The 18,340-nt window shown below is 36.7% G+C and overlaps 1 protein-coding gene across 4 annotated transcripts in view; it reads left to right on the top strand.

Annotated features, from left to right (window-relative positions):
- PKHD1 (PKHD1 ciliary IPT domain containing fibrocystin/polyductin) overlaps nt 1–18,340 on the top strand; it is a 477,678-nt gene that overhangs the window by 217,478 nt on the left and 241,860 nt on the right. For all 4 annotated transcript variants that reach the window (XM_072733695.1, XM_072733698.1, XM_072733700.1 and 1 more), the window contains 5 exons: nt 1,609–1,721; nt 2,999–3,104; nt 7,620–7,754; nt 13,810–13,945; nt 16,442–16,688. In XM_072733695.1, the coding sequence (XP_072589796.1) occupies nt 1,609–1,721; nt 2,999–3,104; nt 7,620–7,754; nt 13,810–13,945; nt 16,442–16,688 (737 nt within the window). The remainder of the gene's footprint in view (nt 1–1,608; nt 1,722–2,998; nt 3,105–7,619; nt 7,755–13,809; nt 13,946–16,441; nt 16,689–18,340) is intronic.

The raw sequence follows: 18,340 nt of genomic DNA, 5'->3' as shown, positions 1-18,340 counted from the left end.
CTATCCTGCACATACACTGAAGTTTGAGAAACTGTTCTAGCAAGTCACTCACAACATAGTCCCACCAAGTCCTATAAAAAGGCAACTATGACACTGAAATATTGTTTCATAGAAAGACATTTAATGCCTTATTGGTTGCACAGCATCATGATCCTTTCTGCTTTCCATTCTCTCTTCTGGGACTTGATGCTAATGTTCAGGATGAGCTGTCCTAGTCCTATAGCATGTACTCTCAGGAGATGAGTTGCTCACAGATAGGACACTCCAGTTTTCTTGTTGTCACACTGGTAGGCTATGTCAACTCCCCAAGTGATCAGGGATGAACTGTGTGGAAACTTCTGGAGCTCCCTTTGTCCCTGGAGCACAAAACTTAGGCCTGAGGCTGGCTGAGCAGCTTGTTTCTTGACTTCTATTCTCTAGGTAGACATGGGCATTTGGCCTCAGACCAGCCTCTCAGGCTGAAAGAGAAAAGATGCACATAATTGCATAGGAAGTAGTCCAGCAGCTTGGTCTCTTGGCCCTTCACTCCTACTGGAACATAGAAGAGCCAACATACCATCTACCTTACTGCCTGGAGTTAGAGGTTGCAAATTCAAATACCCATAGGTGCTAGGCTGGTATCATAAATCAGTGAAAGAGGAAGGGTAGGGACTATGCCAAAATAATCATAATCCAAGAAAGCAGACACTTCTTATCTCCATCTTGTACATGGCTACCCCACAGGAATTTGGGCTCTATATTGCTAAAAAACTGAAAGCCTGAACTTTTATATCAAGTGTCCCAATTTTAAAATATTGGAAGCAAAGTAACAATTTTTATAAACATTGGGTAGGCCAAGTAAAAATACCTCTGTATAGAATAATAGACTTTAAGGAGTTAATTTTCTACTCTGTCTTAAAGTATACTACACAGTGATGATTCTACTGTAGGTATTTTATTGAGTTTATAAAGATAATCCATTGTGTTCAGTTTAATCAGAATTAAATGTGGTCCAATGAAGAATTTAGATTTTATATGAACGTATAAAGGACATCAAATTATTTAGATAGGAAATCCTATATAGAAATATTAAGGTGATTAAGATCATCTAATCAGGATAAGAGTACATTGAGGAGATTTAAGTTGTATTTAAGCTCAGGCACTGTATCTCAGAACCAAGACATAGCCAGTACAATCATTGGTCTTCAAATCAGCCAAATCATTGTTCAAAGGATTGGAGAGGACACTTTGTGTGTAGACTTGGCTTTAAGGTATGCCTTTGCCCCTGTATACTGTTGCATACACTAAAGAGGAGAGCTTGGATTGATGATGAAGTAAGCGTCTCACTATGGAAGCTTATAAGAATGTTTTAACATGAGCTACCACTTATTAAGGTGGTCAAATTACAGTTTAACTGAGCTGCACAGAGGAAGAAAAATGAGAGTATACCTGATTCCTGGGGTAGTGGGGGAATGATTGGGGTGTGTGAAGAGTAAAATAGTCTGTGAAAGTATCAACATATTTTGACAAGAAGTAAATAGAAAAGCAGAATGAGCACATAGAAGAGTCTTTCTGGCAACCTTACTGTATCTGAAATAACTATTATTTAACTATGCTTAATTTCTGTAGGGAAACAAGGTGTATGTTGCTGGTTTGGGCTACTTTTTTCATCTTTTGACCAGCCAAACATCACAAGCTCCACTTCTCTCCTTCACTCAGAATACTGCACATTCTTGTACAAGGTAACCTTGGGGAAATTCATCTACATTTTGGGTGTGAGGATTATGGTTTAACTTTTGTTCTTTTTGTACAGCACTCTCAGGGTGTAATTTGGGGCATCGATGTCAGATTTTATGATGTGCCTGTGTAAGCATTTTGGATCATAAAAGTTGGGTATTGAAGGGAAGGAAAGGGACAGGGAGATCATTTGAGAGGGAAGCAGGACAGAGTGCATCTTTTGCACCCAGAGGTGAATTCAATAGAGCAGTTAAAATACTAAGGAGTTTGGAGCAACCTGGAGGCAAGGGTGCCTGGCCTCAGGAGCTGAGTTGGGTAAAGAGCTTTGGGAAGAGGCTCTTCACCTGAAATGGGTACTCTGTAAGAGGGGAGGGGACTTATTCAAAGTCTTTGGTACATGGAGGTAAGGTCATCTGCTAAGAGCCAAGAGCTGAGAAGCATGGTGGGGACATGGGAAAAATGTGGACTTCAGAGTCAGTCAGGCCCTGATTCAAATCTGGTCTCTACTCCTAAACAGTTGGCTTTTTTAAACAAAGAGTCAGATCCCTCATTTGTAAAATTTCAGATCTACACTGAAAGTTTGTTGTGATACTTAGAGATGACTCATATCATGCTCCTAAGAGAACATCTGGAATATAGTCGGAACTCAGTAATTGATAGCTATAAATAATTATGATAATAATGGTATAGTGATACTGCTATGATGGACAGTGAGAGGAGAGTGGAATCAGAATTAAGAATGCTGCTCCGTGTTGAAGTGCCAGCTGAGGCTGGGATTAGCACATGTGCCATGAATTTATCATTAAGATTATGAAGTTTTATTTTTTTATTTTATTTTTTTAAGATTATGAAGTTTTACCAATGAGCTCTCAGCACCCCTGTAGTGTGAGCAAAAAAAAGTATGCAGAATCCTGTGAAAGTGAGATATTTCCAGGAGAAAAACAAAAGCTGGAGGAGTAAACATGCTCATCTCCACTTTCCTAGCATATTCTAATGGGCTAGGCATGGGTCTCCAGACCCTTAGGAAGGGGTGGACCTCAAGAGAGGCTGGGAGAAAAGACTGGAATCATGGCGGTTTGCATCTGCTGAGATGCAGGAGCAGGTCATGGAGGTAACAGAGAGTGGAGGCTGAGGGATGGGTAATGCTGGTCAGAGAGAAGGCTCACAGGCTTCATTTCCACTCCTTTCTTCATTGCCTTCATTTTATATTTCCCAGTGAGAAAATGTGGGACATTTGAAACATGCAAAGTGGCTGATTTTCACTCTTTGTTTTGCATTCAAGGTATGGTCTCTTTATATACCCTCAATTTCAGCCTCCTTGGGATGATGGCAGAGGCCCCACCCTGTTCCAAAACTTCACAGTTTGGGGGAGTGCAGGTGGCGCCCGGGTAAGCTATGTTCGTTTTTCATTAAATTATCATTTGTTTTCTCACTGTAATTTATTACACATCTTTATTTAGGGGGAATGGCTAGGGAGCCATTGCAATATTATCATAGTTGTAAGGAGCAAACTGCATCATAGGTGTGTGGAAAAGCTGTTGAATGAACAAATTCCTACTCAGTAAGCCAGGGTCAGTTCATTTCCTTTATGGTGACTTCTCAACAGCTCTAATGGAACCAACAAAATCATAGAGGTTTACGAGCAGGAGGAATTGTAGAGGTCATCCGTTCCTCACCTCCCATGCCTATTTAGAGATAAGAAATGAAGGCTCAGAAAATAAAAGTATTTGCCAAAGGTCACACAGTTAGTAACACAGCCTGGTGCAGGATCCAGACTCCAAATGCTGTGCATCTGATGCCTTAATATACTGAATCATGCATGCTTTAGTCTTAAAAAAAGAAATGCTGTTTATCATTGAAACACAAAAATTCCAGCTCAAGGTGCCATTCTTACCTTTATCCACAACTACATTTTCTTCAAAAGGAAATAAGTTCATGTTCAATCGTTCACTTTTCATTACCACAATGACTTCTTATAAGGAAGCTTTGGATGCTAACTGTTAACAGCAGCATACAAAATTATTCAAGGCCACTATTTGGTGCTACACAGAGTAAATTACATATACTTGGTCTCAGCCATTTAGCAATCTGGAGCCTAAGATTCATAGATGAAGAAATATGTTTACAGGGCATTCAGGAACTAGAATAAAAACATATAATTAAGTTACATTAAAGTAGACATTTATTTCACATATCCAACAAGAGGAAGACAATTGTGGATGCAGAAAACCCAAAAATATGTAATTAGGGTAGCTAACAGGAAGAATCCCAATTGTATTTAGTGTTTGTTCTTAGTTCTTATTTAACTTTATAGAGTACTTTGTGGCCCATAAACATTATGAATATAGGGGTGACAAATCCAGTAGAAATGCTGACTGCCATCTTAGGCAGAAAAGTAATTCATGCCTTATAGAGACTTATACTATGTCTCCATGCTCTTGAATAGCCTTCTAAAGGAAATAACCTTCTAAAGGAAATAACCTAATATGAAAATATTAAAAGATGATTATTAAAGTCAGTTTTCTCAAGTTCTGCAGTCAGAAGTGCTAAATCCATGAAAGAAAACACAGATCCTTGAAGATGAAACTCTTGTATACTCCAATTTAATTAATCAAAAAGTTCAAATAATGAGAATGCTTTTGGAACTTTACTTTTATGAAGAGAGTAAAGGAGAGTAATTAACATGATAGCAGGAAGTTTAAAAAGTAACTCCCACCAAAATAATCCTGAAGAAACATAGAGAGATTTACACTTCCTTATTCCAAAAACTACTACAAGGCAATAGTAATCAAGACAGTGTGATATGGGCACAGGATAGAAATATAGATCAATGGAATAGAATTTAGAGTCCAGAAATAAACCCAGAGAACTGATTTTGGATAAGGATGCCAAGACCATTCCATGAGAGAAATAAGAGTCTTCTCAACAAATGGTGCTGGAACAACTGGATAGCCACATATAAAAGAATGCAGTTTGTCCTTATTTCATACTATTTATAAAAATTGATTCAGTAATGGATCAAAAACCTAAACTTTGGACAAAAACTATAAAACTCTTAGAAGAAAACAAAGGGGTTGGGATGCCTTGGTGGCTCAGCAGTTGAGCGCCTGCCTTCAGCACAGGGCGTGATCCTGGAGTCCCGGGATCCAGTCCCACATCAGGCTCCCTGCATGGAGCCTACTCTTCTCTCTGCCTATATCTTTGCCTCTCTCTCTGTGTGTCTCTCATGAATGAATAAATAAAATCTTAAGAAAAAAAGAAAACAAAGGGTAAATCTTCATGACCTTGGATTTAGCTAAATATTCTTAGGTATGACATCAAAAGAATATGCAACAAAAGAAAACGGATAAGTTGGACTTTATCAAAATTAAGATTTTTCATGTTTCAAAAGATGTCATCAGGAAAGTGAAAACAAAACCTATCCAATGGGACATAATATTTGCAAATGATATATCTGATAAGGGAATTGTACCTAGAAATAGATCTCTTACAACTCAACAGTAAAAAGACAACCTGACTTAAAATATGAGCAAAGGATCTGAATAGACAATTTCCAAAGAAGATACACATATATAAAAGATTTTCCATGTAATTAGCTAATGGAGAAATACAAATCAAAACTATAGTGAACTATCACTTCACACCCACTAGAATGGCTAGAATCAAAATGATAACAAGTGCTGATGAAGCTGTGGAGAAATTGGAATCCTCACACACTGTTGGTGGGAATTTTAAATGGTCTAGTTGCTTCAGAGAACAGTCTGGCAGTTCTTTACATGGTTACATATAAAGATATCATATGATCTATCTACTTTACTCCTAAATATATATCCAAGAGAAATAAAACCTAGATTCACAGATAAACTTTTACTCAAATCTCTATAGCAGCATTATTCATAATAGCCAAAAGGTGGAAACAACGCAGATATTTACCATTGGACAAATGGACAAATGTAATGTGATATATCTTAAAGATATATCACATAGATATATAAGATACAATAGAATATAACTTAGCTATGAAAAGAAATGAAGTGTTGATACATGCAACAACATGAATGAACCCTGGAAGCTTTATGTTCAGTGAAAGAAGTTGAGTCCTATTTGTGTGATGTTGGGCAAACACCATGATTTTTCTTACTTCATTTATAAAATGTAATAATATCTAAGGATAATAATAACTAAAGGATAAGTTTGTTTTAAGGGTTAGGTAAGTGCCTGCATGCAAAGTGCCCAGAAGAATGCCTGGATCTTCATAGGTACATACTAACAGCTCTTATTCTTACCATTGTTAGTAAACAGGAGTAGGTAATAGTTATAGATCAATGTTAACTATAATGTCTCTGGAAATTTTAACATTGAGAAATGCCTTCTTCATCCATCAAAAATGCATTGTGTTTAGATTTAATAAATTTTCATTATTAGATATATTTTGGTCATTAGACATAAGGTCATGTATATAGATACTTGTTCAGAAGATTCCATTGGATAAAATTCTTATAGTATGTTAACATAAATTTGTATTTATTTGATGATATTGATAGCTTGATAGCTAATATTTTTGGATATTTTCTCATTTGTTCATCTTAATAACCTTGAGGGAGCTTCACCATTATTATACTCTTTTTTGAAGGTAAGGAAACTTTCTGAATAGGAGTTAAAATACTGCTAAAGTCATACAGCTGGGCAGCTCAGGTAGCTCAGTGGTTTAGTGCCACCTTCAGCCCAGGGCCTGATCCTGGAGACCTGGGATCAAGTCCCACATCGGGCTCCTGCATGGAGCCTGCTTCTCCCTCTGCCTGTGTCTCTGCCTCTCTCTCTCTCTCTCTGTCTCTCTCTCTGTCTCTCATGAATAAATAAATAAAATCTTAAAAAACCCAAACCTTCCTTTAAAAAAATTCTCCCCCTTCTCTAGTTAATGACAGGTGCAGGTTGTTTTTAAATATGACCATATATTCCAGAACTTGGGCTGATGCCTGTAATTAGGTCACAACTATTGTCAAGTTAACAGTTCATATTGTACCTATTTTGTTTAAACAAACCTCTGTGTCTTCGGAGACCTACCATTTTATAAAAGCTGTTGGTATGTAATCAAGCACAAAGATTGATTGATAAATAGGAGCATGATACTATGATAAATCAAGGCTACCTTGGCCTTAATTAATAGGAAACTTCCACTTGAAGATATGAAAGTAAATATGATCCTATTTAATAAAGAAAGGAATGACATGTTAGGTTAATTGCTAGTCCAGACCTCCACCTTGATTTTAAAGATGGTTGAACTGAAGTCTAGGAAAAGATAAATGTCTTGCCCTAGTTGGCTAATATCAGTGCTAGCTCAAAACCAAGAACTCTGTCCCCAAACTAGAGGGAATCTTTCCACTCTACCAAGCTAAATTTGTTAATATTCAATCCCTGTTTGGCCCCATTAACCCAAGTTGTCATGAGTATATATGCACATAACATATTTTGAGTCTGTAGTCATACTGAATCACTTATTTCATATTTATAATTTTCTGATAATATTAGTTAATACATACTATACTGAGCAAAATAGGAAGCACTGGAGTTCCTGGATGCTCTAGTTTTCTCCATTAATTTTGTGTGATTTGACAACTGCAAGTTTATTCTAGATATGTGAAGAATTCACACTGACATTTTTAATATAACAGTTATTATGAGGAGAAATGGAAAGTACAGAGGGGATGTTACCAAAAGGGACTAGTTAGTGCTGACCTCACGGCAACTTTGGGATGTCTGTACAGATATTGATGGACAAAAACTGCTTAAATATGGCATAGCATGCTTATTTATACTTAATCAATAATTAAAGAGGCTATAGGAAGTCTGTGAAAAAAACCAAGCTGCAGACCTTTGCCATAACATATGCTATTATTTTATAGATTTCTAGAAGTAGCAATCTTCACCTGAAAAACTTCCAAGTTTATTCATGCAGAGATTTTGGAATTGACATCTTGGAAAGTGATGCAAATACTTCAGTTACTGACAGCTTATTACTTGGCCATTTTGCCCACAAGGTAAGTGCCTTAGTGTAGTTGTTTTAGGCTGTCCATCAAAACAGAATGTGCTAGGTTCCCTGGTGATCCAAGATATGTAATTTTCATAGCATTCTTCAGTGAATCTTGTGTTTAATTGGTAAAAGTTGGGAGAGCTTTATATTTGTAGCAATGGTGATATGATAAAATTCAAATATACACAAGGTTTCAATATAATGAGTCCATATAAATTATAAAAGTCATGAGTAGCTTGAAGAATTCTTACTTGGTTGCTACTTAGCATCATTTTCATACCAATTCAATAATAAACCTAATAATTTTAGGCTAATTTAACCTCATAAGGATTATGGAATGGCATAACTTCACATTTTCTCTTTGTATTATGGTTTGCCAAGTTTTGACACCAACATTTTGTCCATTGGATCCTTATTCTATTTAGGGTGACCCCCAAAGAAGTAGCATATACTTACATTGTATACAGGGTTTCTTAGATGATTCCCTAATATTTGCCTAAGTGTGGGTTTCTACATGATAAACAACAGACTATAGATTACTTCTCTGCTATTGCATGGCTAGGGTTCCAAAATGTAGATGAGGTAAAAAAAAATTTCCAGATGTAGAACTAGGACTACTGGTTCCCCTTAAGGGAAGTCCATGACTGCCATTGGTCTCAGTAGGCTTCAGATCTGTAATGGGTCCCCTAAGTTCTTGTTCTTGAAGGAGTTACATGCATATTCATTTCACATTGTCATAATATTCATAGGTGGAAGAGATCTATAGTATTTCTGGAAACCAACAAAAGAGCATTCTCTTCAGTTTGTTCCTCAATACTTGGACGAATTGAAATTTAAATAATTATTGCCCTTTGTACTTCCTTTGGAGGTTATTTTATAGGTATAGGTATAAATATTAAGATTAAAAAAATAATTTTCTTGGGGCACCTAGGTGGCTCAGTCAAGCATCTGTCTTCATCTTGGGTCACGATCCTGGGGTCTTGGGATGGAGCCCCACATCTGGCTCCCCACTTAGCACAGAGCCTGCTTCTCCCTCTCTCTCTCTGCCTGCCAGTCTCCCTGCTTGTGTTCTCTCTCTCTCTGTCAAATAAATAAATAAAGTCTTTTAAAAAATAATAAAAAATAATTTTCTTACTAGGCTTCATTTTCCTATGTTTAATCCTCAAATTTAGTTATATCTTTTTTGAACCATCCTTTTCAGGAGGGAAATACCTGCCCATTTTTCCTTTTCTCTGAAAGGATTACCACCTTGAAAGATGAATCTTCTTTTTAGACTGAAGGATTTTCAAGAAAGGATGGAACCTAGATTTAGATTCCATGATACTGATAGATCAAAAGCTCTTAACTACCTCAGAAATAACCTTAGAGAAGATGCCAAAAACAAAATGAGTCACTAACTGTCCTAGTAAATTAATGTCACAACATCTTAATTGATACTAAATAGACACTGTAATTAATGGGAGAGTGACACAAATTAAGATATAAATTATGACAAAAGGGTGCTTATCATGAGATAATGAAAAAATAATCCCCCCTCTGGGGTGTGATTCACCATGAATGCAATGTGGCCAAGTGAAGATCTCTTCTCCTTAGGAAAGTGCAGGTCAAAAGTCCCTGAATAGGAGATCTTAAAGGGTTTGTTCTAGGAAAGATCTAGAGCCTGGTTAGGCATCCAATCATTAAAAACATGGAATTTTAGAGCTAACTACTCCCTGAGAGTTGATCTAGTTAGAACTCCTGAATTAACAGGTAAAGAGATGGAAGGTTTGGGAACTCTAATGGTAGCCCAAGATCTATGCTTAATATTATGGATCTAGGACCATGGCATATCCTGCCACATGTGGCTGAGTACTCTTCCAGTTGCACACGGAAAATAGCTTTGACAACAAGCATTGCCTAATCCAACATTTTCCAAAGTGCTTTTCATGGAAGGTGAGTCCCAAGAGGAGTTCTGAGGAAAGCAAGATTCTTAGGTTAATTACATTTAGGATATGCTGTTATAGTACCTCCATTCCCTGAAATGCATACTGCATATTCACCCTCTAAAGGCTCTGTGAAGTTCTAAGGTCAAAAACAAAAAAGGAAAAAACATCTATGAATCTCTATTTAATGCAAGATTGCTCAGATTTATTTGGGAATCACTTTATTGTCACATGAAATTGTGTCAGTTGTTAAAAGAAAAAAGGGTGACCGACCATCTGTGGTTATAGAACTCGGAATTTAGCTTCTGTCTGTCATGCCTGCCACTCCTCTAGGAAATAAGATTTTCAGAGACTGTGGCCTATCCTTTCTTAGACCTTCCACCCACACATAATTGGTGACACGCAATTACCAGTGAGTCCTGTCCTAAAACAAACACTAGTTAATAGGACAACTTTTCATTAAAAAGGATTTTTCTCTTTTAAGAATATTTGTGTATATGTTGGTACCCTCTCACTCAACATTACCTTTATATTGTTATATTGAGGTTGGTGGTATAACTTTCAGGGAGGATGGCTTTAATATACGGGGGGGAAAAAGAGATGCCTTCTATTACTATGCACCCCAGTCTGGGTGGTCTGTGGTTTATACCTTGTTGTCCTTAAGTCCTGTTTCATTAGCATCTCCTTTCACTCTCAGAAATGTCCTGATTTGGATGTGAATTGTGGTCACCCTACTTTGGGAAGTATCTGTGGGACAGTTGCCTTCTTATTGTTACTGAAATTCATTTGAGCAGATAATAATACTTTAACATACATCTTATTCAGACAGATGCTGATGGATGGCTTCATTCTTCTTACTATTTCTTGGCGGGGGAGGGGGGTTACTTCCTATTTTCTCTTGTGGATTTATCTTCTTAATTTAGACCTTTCATCCTTTTGTTTCTCTAAATTCTGTTGTACGGTCTGTTGTTTCTCAATGCACTTGCTCTCCCTGGGCAAAATCTCATTTTCTCTAGTGGCTTCAATTATCCACATGCTGATGTTTCCCATATATTTGCATTTATTTTTACCATCTTACTTTGTACTCCGAGTTGGCAATCCATTTTCTTTCTTTCTTTCTTTCTTTCTTTCTTTCTTTCTTTCTTTCTTTTCTTTTCTTTTCTTTTCTTTTCTTTTCTTTTCTTTTCTTTTCTTTTCTTTTCTTTTCTTTTCTTTTCTTTCTTCTTCTTTTCTTTCTTCTTTCCCACTTTTCAAACTTGATCTGTCTTGCATTAAAGAATATCTTTTCTATATTTACTTATTTGAAAGTTACTCATTTTCTTATGATTATGTTAGTTACTGGACTTAAATTTTCAACATGCCCTCTCGTCTTAAGGCTAAATTACAATAGCCCTGTTAAACTTAACCTAAGCAATGCAAGGACCTGAAACTCCTTTAACTTCTTTCTTTCCTCTCATCTTGTATGTTACTTTTCTGTCTTGCTCGTTCCACTTCTTAAAATAAATGTCTTATGGAAATAGAATGTTTATGGAGAAAAGTGCACCAATCACAAGTGAAGAGCTCAATAGATTTTTATAAAGCAAAAGCCATGTACATACCACCCAGGTCAAGAAATAGAACATTACTCATTCCTTTGAAGTCCCTTCAGACCTCCTCCCACCACAACCCCCCTCCCTAGCTCCACCAGCCAAAGTGGAACGTGGAACCATTACTCAGTGGAACCATTACTCAGACCTCTATAGACATAGATTAATTTGAAGTCTGTTTTTGAACTTTATATAGATGGAATCAGAGAGTAGTAATTCTTTTGTGCCAGGCTTTTTTGGCACAATATTATGTTCGTGAGATTCATTCATGTTTTTATATATTTTTTATATGTCACAATAATTTGTTCTTCCAATCGTTATATAGTATTTCACTTCAGGACTATACCACAGTTTTTTTTAAAGGCATGTTGCTATTGATGGACATTTGAAGACTTTTAGTTTTGGGCTACTAACAATAATGACATCATGAACATTCTTTCCTGTGTCGCATAGTGTTCATGTGCATGTACTTTTGTTGAATATATGCCATATTATAAAATTGCTGGGTCAGAGGATATCCCTTCAGCTTTAGTGAATAGTGTCAAAAAACAGTTCCAAGTGTTTACAAGCGCACCAGCAGTTTTGGAGAAGGGGTTCACAGATGCACCCTGAAATTTCTCTTGACCAACATCCTAGAGCTTTCCTTCATGTCTCCCTAGTATTGGAACTTTTATTTCTGATTCAGAGGAATCAGAAAGATTCCTTCTTTCTGGTTTAATACCTCATTTTTATTAGAATGTAGCCAATAGTAACCTTCTGAACAAAGTGGAGGTCTATGGAAGGTAAATGTTTGGAGCTACCAACAGAACCACCCCCCCCCCTTATTCATAGGTTGTTGGTTATGGAAGAAGAGGTTGAAGTTCATTTTGCCTTGACACTTTGAAGGCAAATGCTCCATTGTCTTCTAGATTCTAGCACTGCGGTTGACTAGTTTAATATACTGTGACCTAGGTCTATTTTGTAACATTTTAGATTTTCTTCTTCGGAAATTTTTAGAATCTTGTCCCTGGTATTCTGCAGTTTTAAGATGATGTCCCCCGTGTAGCTTTTTGTTCTAACGACTGTGTTAGGCACCACATTGGACTTTGCAATTTAGAAAATCTCTCCCTTATGAGAAGTTTTCTTCAGTCATTTCTTTAATAATTCTTCATGTTTCTCTTTCTCTCTCTCTCTCTCTCTCTCCCTCTCTTTCTTTTTAAAATTATTATTATTTGGGTGTTGGGCCTCCTTGATTGCTTTTCTACTTAATGTTCTCTCTGATTTGTCAACTGTCTTTTTATTCTGTTTTCAGGGGTATTTCCTCATTCTTTTTAAATTAAATTGATTATTTCTGCTCTCTCATTCTTTTTAAATTAAATTGATTATTTCTGCTCTCTCATTTTTGTTCTTTTTTTCTTTTCTGAAAAAATCTCTTTTGGGGCTTCTTGTTTCATGGATATAATATACTTATTTCCTTGAGGTTTTTAATAATAGTGGTGAACTGTTCTTCTGATTTGTATACTGGCTTTGTCACCACTGGTTTGCTTTTCTTTCTTTCTTTTCAGCACTGTCTTTCATGGTGGAGGCCCCTGACAAATTTTTGGTGATTCTCAGGCATACAATTATTTTTAAGAGTAGAAGAGTATAAAAAACACTAACAACTTGATTAGATGGAGTTTGTTGAAGAGATTTTGTGGAAAATACTAGAAGCAGTTTTTGTTTCTTTTTAGATTTTCTAATTTTTATTTTTTATATTAACATCCAGTAAAACTGAGTTTTTTTGATGTACCGTTCTATGATTTTAAGCATATGTGTAGATTAGTGTAACCACCACCACCACCACCATCATAATGAAGATACAAAACAGTTGGTTCAACTCAAAATTACCTGCCTCAAGCTCTATCTTTGTAGCCACATCCTCCTCTCAAGTCTAGCCTCAAGGGAGTTCTAATCAATTTTCTGTCACTATAGCTTTATCTTTTGAATAATCATCTAAACAGAATCAGATAGCATGCAACCTTTTGAGCCTGGCTTCTTTCACTCTCAAATGTCTTTGGGATTTGCCTAACTTGTTGCAAGAAGCAGTATTTTATTCTTTATTATTGCTGGGTAGTATCCCACTATATGGATATACCACTGTCTGTTTAATCCATTCATTTAAGACATTTGAGTTGTTTCCAGATTTGATGATTATAAATGGAACTGTCATAGTCATTTGTGTAAGGTTTTTGTATGAACATAAGTTGTCATTTCTCAAAGGTAAATACCTAGGATTTGAATTGCTAGGTCCTATGATAAGAGTTTATTTAACTTGATAAGAAACTGCCCACCTGTTTTCCACAGTTGCTGTGGCCACTATGGAAATTATCAGCAGTTGATATCATCACTATTTTTTATTTAATCATTCTCATTCGTGTATAGTGCATCCTATTGCGATCTTTTGTCATGTTTGTGATTTGTAAATATTTTCTTCCACTCTCTAGGTTGTCTTTTTATTCTCTTATTTTTATTTGTGCATTACAAATTTTATTTCATGTGGTCAGTTCCCTTCTTTTTTTTTCTTTCTAAATTACAGGGAAGCCTGTGTATGTCAGCTGGGATCAAAACTCCCAAAAGATGGGAACTGATAATATCTAACACAACCTTTGTTAATTTTGATCTTACTGACTGTGTGTCCATCAGGACCTGTTCGGGCTGTTCCCGGGGACAGGGTAAGTTGTTTGAAGAGATAAGACAGGAGATAGAAAGGCCAACATTCAAGTAAATGTGATATACAGTGGTAAAACCTTTGTGATTCATCATTTCTTTCGGTTATAAGATTGCATCAGTAGAAACTGCTCCTCTGATCTCCTAAAAGAATTCCCAGAGGAGACTAGGTGCTCCCAATGTGACTCTTGTAGCTCCCCTTTCTTTCCCTGTGATGGCATCTGTCTACTCCATCTTTTTTTCTTTTAAATATTTTATTTATTTATTCATGAGAGACACAGAGAGAGAGAAGCAGAGACACAGGCAGAGGGAGAAGCAGGCTCCATGCAGGGAGCCCGACATGGGACTCCATCCCGGGTCCCCAGGATCACACCTCAGGCCGGAGGTGGCACTAAACTGCTGGGCCAACCAGGCTGCCCTGTCTACTCCATCTTTATGGTGCCATGTCTCTGGTGGACTCTGAGCTTCATAAAGGCAGGGACCATGTCTCTCCTGCTCAGAGGTTTAGCATTAGTACCCAGCAGCTTGGTGCATACTAGGCAGTTCATTGATTGAATAAGTGGAGTTGGGTGGATAGACATACGGATATAAACTAACACACATGCAATCTTTCCTAAAAGAGCCAGAATTCAGTACTTTATGTTTTCAACAGCCCAAGGCTTATTGTATACACAGAGAAAACTGTAGGAATTCTCGTTCACTTGTTAACCACATCTCTGAGGTGGTGACAAATACCTTGGAGGACTCATGGGCCAAAGTGAAAAGAAGCAGAGAGCAATCTAGTTGATTTGATCATTGTAAACAACCAAACCAAGTAATTCAAGTAAATATGCTCTTGTGGTTTGAATCACCAATTTAGATAATTGTTTGTTTTTTTAATTAAATGAATAATCAGCAAGTCTCCGCTTTACTTTTTTTCTGTTTAGGCAGAGTCAAAAATTGTTTTTATTTGGGTGGCATCTGAGTTTGAGATTGTAGAAATAATAATAGGAATAAAAAATGCCTTATGGCATTCACTTCAAATTACAATACCTCAGTTCTTTAAAAGCTTCGCTGTTTCATAGCATTTGTAAGACACTGAAGAAAAGCATATGACTCCTTATGACCTTGTATCTCTTCTCACCAGATGATCTGGCCTGAGCTCTTTTATTTGTTTAAGAACTGTCCATTCTAAGTTCTGTCTGAGGAACTGATGTGTACAAAGATGAAAAACACATAATTCTTCTCTTCCAAGAGTTCTTGATCTAGGCATAAAAATGTTAAGCTAGTCACTGTAGTAAGTGACATGAGTACAATCCTAAACAAAGTCAGTGAAGGGAGAAAGATAAGGGTCAGGCAATATTTTATAGAGGTGGCTCTTGAGCAGGGTTTTGAAAGATGAGCAGGAATTCACAAGGGGGCAAATGGCAGAGAAAAGCTTGTAGGAATTAGAAACAGCATATGCAAAAATTGAAATTCTAGTAGGGCTGAATGGTAGAGCTGTTGGTGGTTGTGGTATTAGATGAAATATGGAAATTCTAAGAGGTAGAATCCTGGAGTTTTGAAGTGCATGACTTAATTCATTTCGTGGACTCTGTTGGGATGTGGAATGAAAACATTGGGACCACTAATTATTGATATCTTATTCTTTTTATTTCCCTTTTGGTATATTTTATAATGCACATAATGCAGAAATATTGTAGCATATGTACTGAGGCATGTAGACTCAGTGTTTGCATTTTAATGACAGGGGGGTGAGGTTTAGAAGGCCCCTGCAGCTGAATCAGCAGCAGTACCGATGAGTCACATGGAAGTGGGGTCAGGGAAAGACTGCAAAAAGTATAGCCCTACTGCTAATACTGCTACTATTAGTATTTGCCCATATGGTTGATTGAATGTTGCTTTTGAAAGAAAATGTTTAAAATATGAGCCTCATAAGAGATAGGGTTAGGCTTCCTATGAAGAACTAGAGCAGAAAGACTGAAAGACTGAACCACACCTTTACAGTTAGTAAGTAGTAATTTAGTGTTCTGCATCTGTATTTTTCATTGTATAGTTTCTCACCCTTGGCACTATTGGTATTTTAGGCTGGATAATGTTTGGTTGTGGAGACTGTCCTGTGCAGTGAGGATGTTTAACAGTATCCCTACCTCTACCCACCAGATGCCAGTAGCACTGCCATCCACCCAGCTGTAACAGCCAAAAATGATTCTGAACAGTACCAGGTGTCCCCTAGAGGACAAAACCACCATTGTTGAGAATCACTACCCTTAGAATATAGGCTACAGGAAGGCAATGCCAGTCCAACCCTTGTTTCCCTCTATGTCTCTAGCCCATACCACAGAGCCTGGCATACAGCAGACACTCATGATTTTTTTTTTTTGAATAAATAAGTGAGTGAATTGTAACTGTATAAATATGCACTTTCAAGTACTAAAAACATCCCAGTGAATTTAGTGGTCATTTGTTATAATCGTCTTTTGTGCCATGTGTTAACAGTCTTTCTGTTTTCTAATTTATAGGTGGATTTACTGTGAAGACCAACCAGCTAAAATTTATAAACTCTCCAAACTTAGTAGCATTTCCATTTCCTCATGCAGCAATTTTGGAAGACTTGGATGGGTCTCTGTCTGGGAGAAATAGAAGTCATATTCTTGCTTCTATGGAAACCCTTTCAGCTTCTTGTTTGGTCAATTTAAGCTTCAGTCAGATTGTTCCTGGCAGTGTCTGTGGGGAAGATGTTCTCTTTCATCATATGTCTATTGGTTTGTAAGTGGACTTAACCATACTTTTCAGCTTCCCAGTGAGCATCCATATATTGTTCAGGCTGTTGAGTTTTATAGAAAGGAAACTGTTTTCCAGATTCTATTAGAAGTATTGAGTTCTATAAAAGTGATATTGGAATACTTTTGACAGCTGTCAAATCAAAGTCTATGGTCATTTTAGGCTGACTCAAATGGCAGCTAACTAACTTTCAATATCAGTGGACCAGGTCACATAGCCCATGACCTCTTATTGACATTTTGAACTAACAGCTTCTTCTTGAAAAGACTTGCAACCAATGGAGAATTTGAAAAGTATTTAAATTTGAAGTATTATTTAAAAATTCCAATAATGTCCATTCTCATTTATATACATGTACTCTCCCCAACCTCTTTTTAAGTGTTCAGTATGCTCTGGGGAAGCAATTGCTAATGCCTTCCCATTACTTGCAAAGTTGCTCCACTCCAGTTCATTTTCCTTGTTAATTTCATGAACTATTGGATTCGTACAATACATTTCCTATTAATATTGGAGCAAGGACTCCATGGTTTTGCTAGTCAAACTACCATTAAGTCAGCAGCTAGGCTGTTTATAATGCATAATAGGATTGCTTCTGCCCTCTTTAATTTCCAGGTAATGATTGCTGAGTGTCTAGGGTTCTATCTTTTACCTATTTCAAATGCATTGCATATATTTAGCCACACTTCTTTCCTTCCATTGTTTTAAGTGTCCTGACTGCATGAATATTAAGCCAAGTGATTCAGCTAGACTATGTTGGCATCTTATTTAAACAGGTAAATTCCACAGTAGGTCAATGCGATCAGGATTACTAAAATGCTAAGTCTGCGTTTTGATTGCACGTGAAATCAGTATCCTGACATTCTTTTTTCAAAACCTCAGCAGTACATTGCTAGCATTGACTAGTCTGAAAGCTTTCCCCTTTTGCTTTCTTGACTGTTTATTATTGTATCAAATGTTAATGGGCCTAATTCTAGTGAGCTAAATAGCAATGTAGAAAGAGATTTTCATTTCTAATCATTTCGATTGTGCACAGCATACTTTCTGTTTTCATTCTCAGGGATGCATCCGAGTATTACTGCTATTTTAGTGATTTTACCAAAGATGTTTTTAATGGGTGTTTGAGACTTATACAAGTTATTTATCTCTTAGATACATTTTTTTTCAAATGGGGGAAAATTAAAATAGATTTGTGTAGTTAAAAAGAACATGAGAGGCTTGAGTATTTATTTCTCTGTATTCTTTATACTCCTTTTTTATGCTCTACTTTGAGACCTACTGGAGACGGTCTCTTAGAAAGGTACTTAGCAGGAGAGTAGAAGGTACAGGCTTCCAGTTATGGAATGAATAAGTCACAGGGATAAAAGGTACAGAACAAGGAAGGAAACCAATGGTATTCTAATTAGTGTTGTATGGTGGTACATGGGAACTAGACTCGTGGTGAATGTAACATAGAAAGTAATTGATTCACTATCTTATATATCTAAAACTAATATAACATTGTGCACCAACTTGACTTAATTAAAGACATTAAAAAAATTAAAAATGAAAGGTACTTAGCAATATGGTGTTAAAAGGTTGGGCAGATGTAATCTTGTCGAAGTATCCATTCTTGGAGGACTTTAGGACAGGATACTTAG

This window comes from Vulpes vulpes, chromosome 1, assembly GCF_048418805.1.
Source record: "Vulpes vulpes isolate BD-2025 chromosome 1, VulVul3, whole genome shotgun sequence".
In the NCBI taxonomy this organism is placed as follows: Eukaryota; Metazoa; Chordata; class Mammalia; order Carnivora; family Canidae; genus Vulpes; species Vulpes vulpes.
Note: the sequence above shows the minus strand (reverse complement) of the source record. Positions and strands in the feature narration are given on the sequence as shown.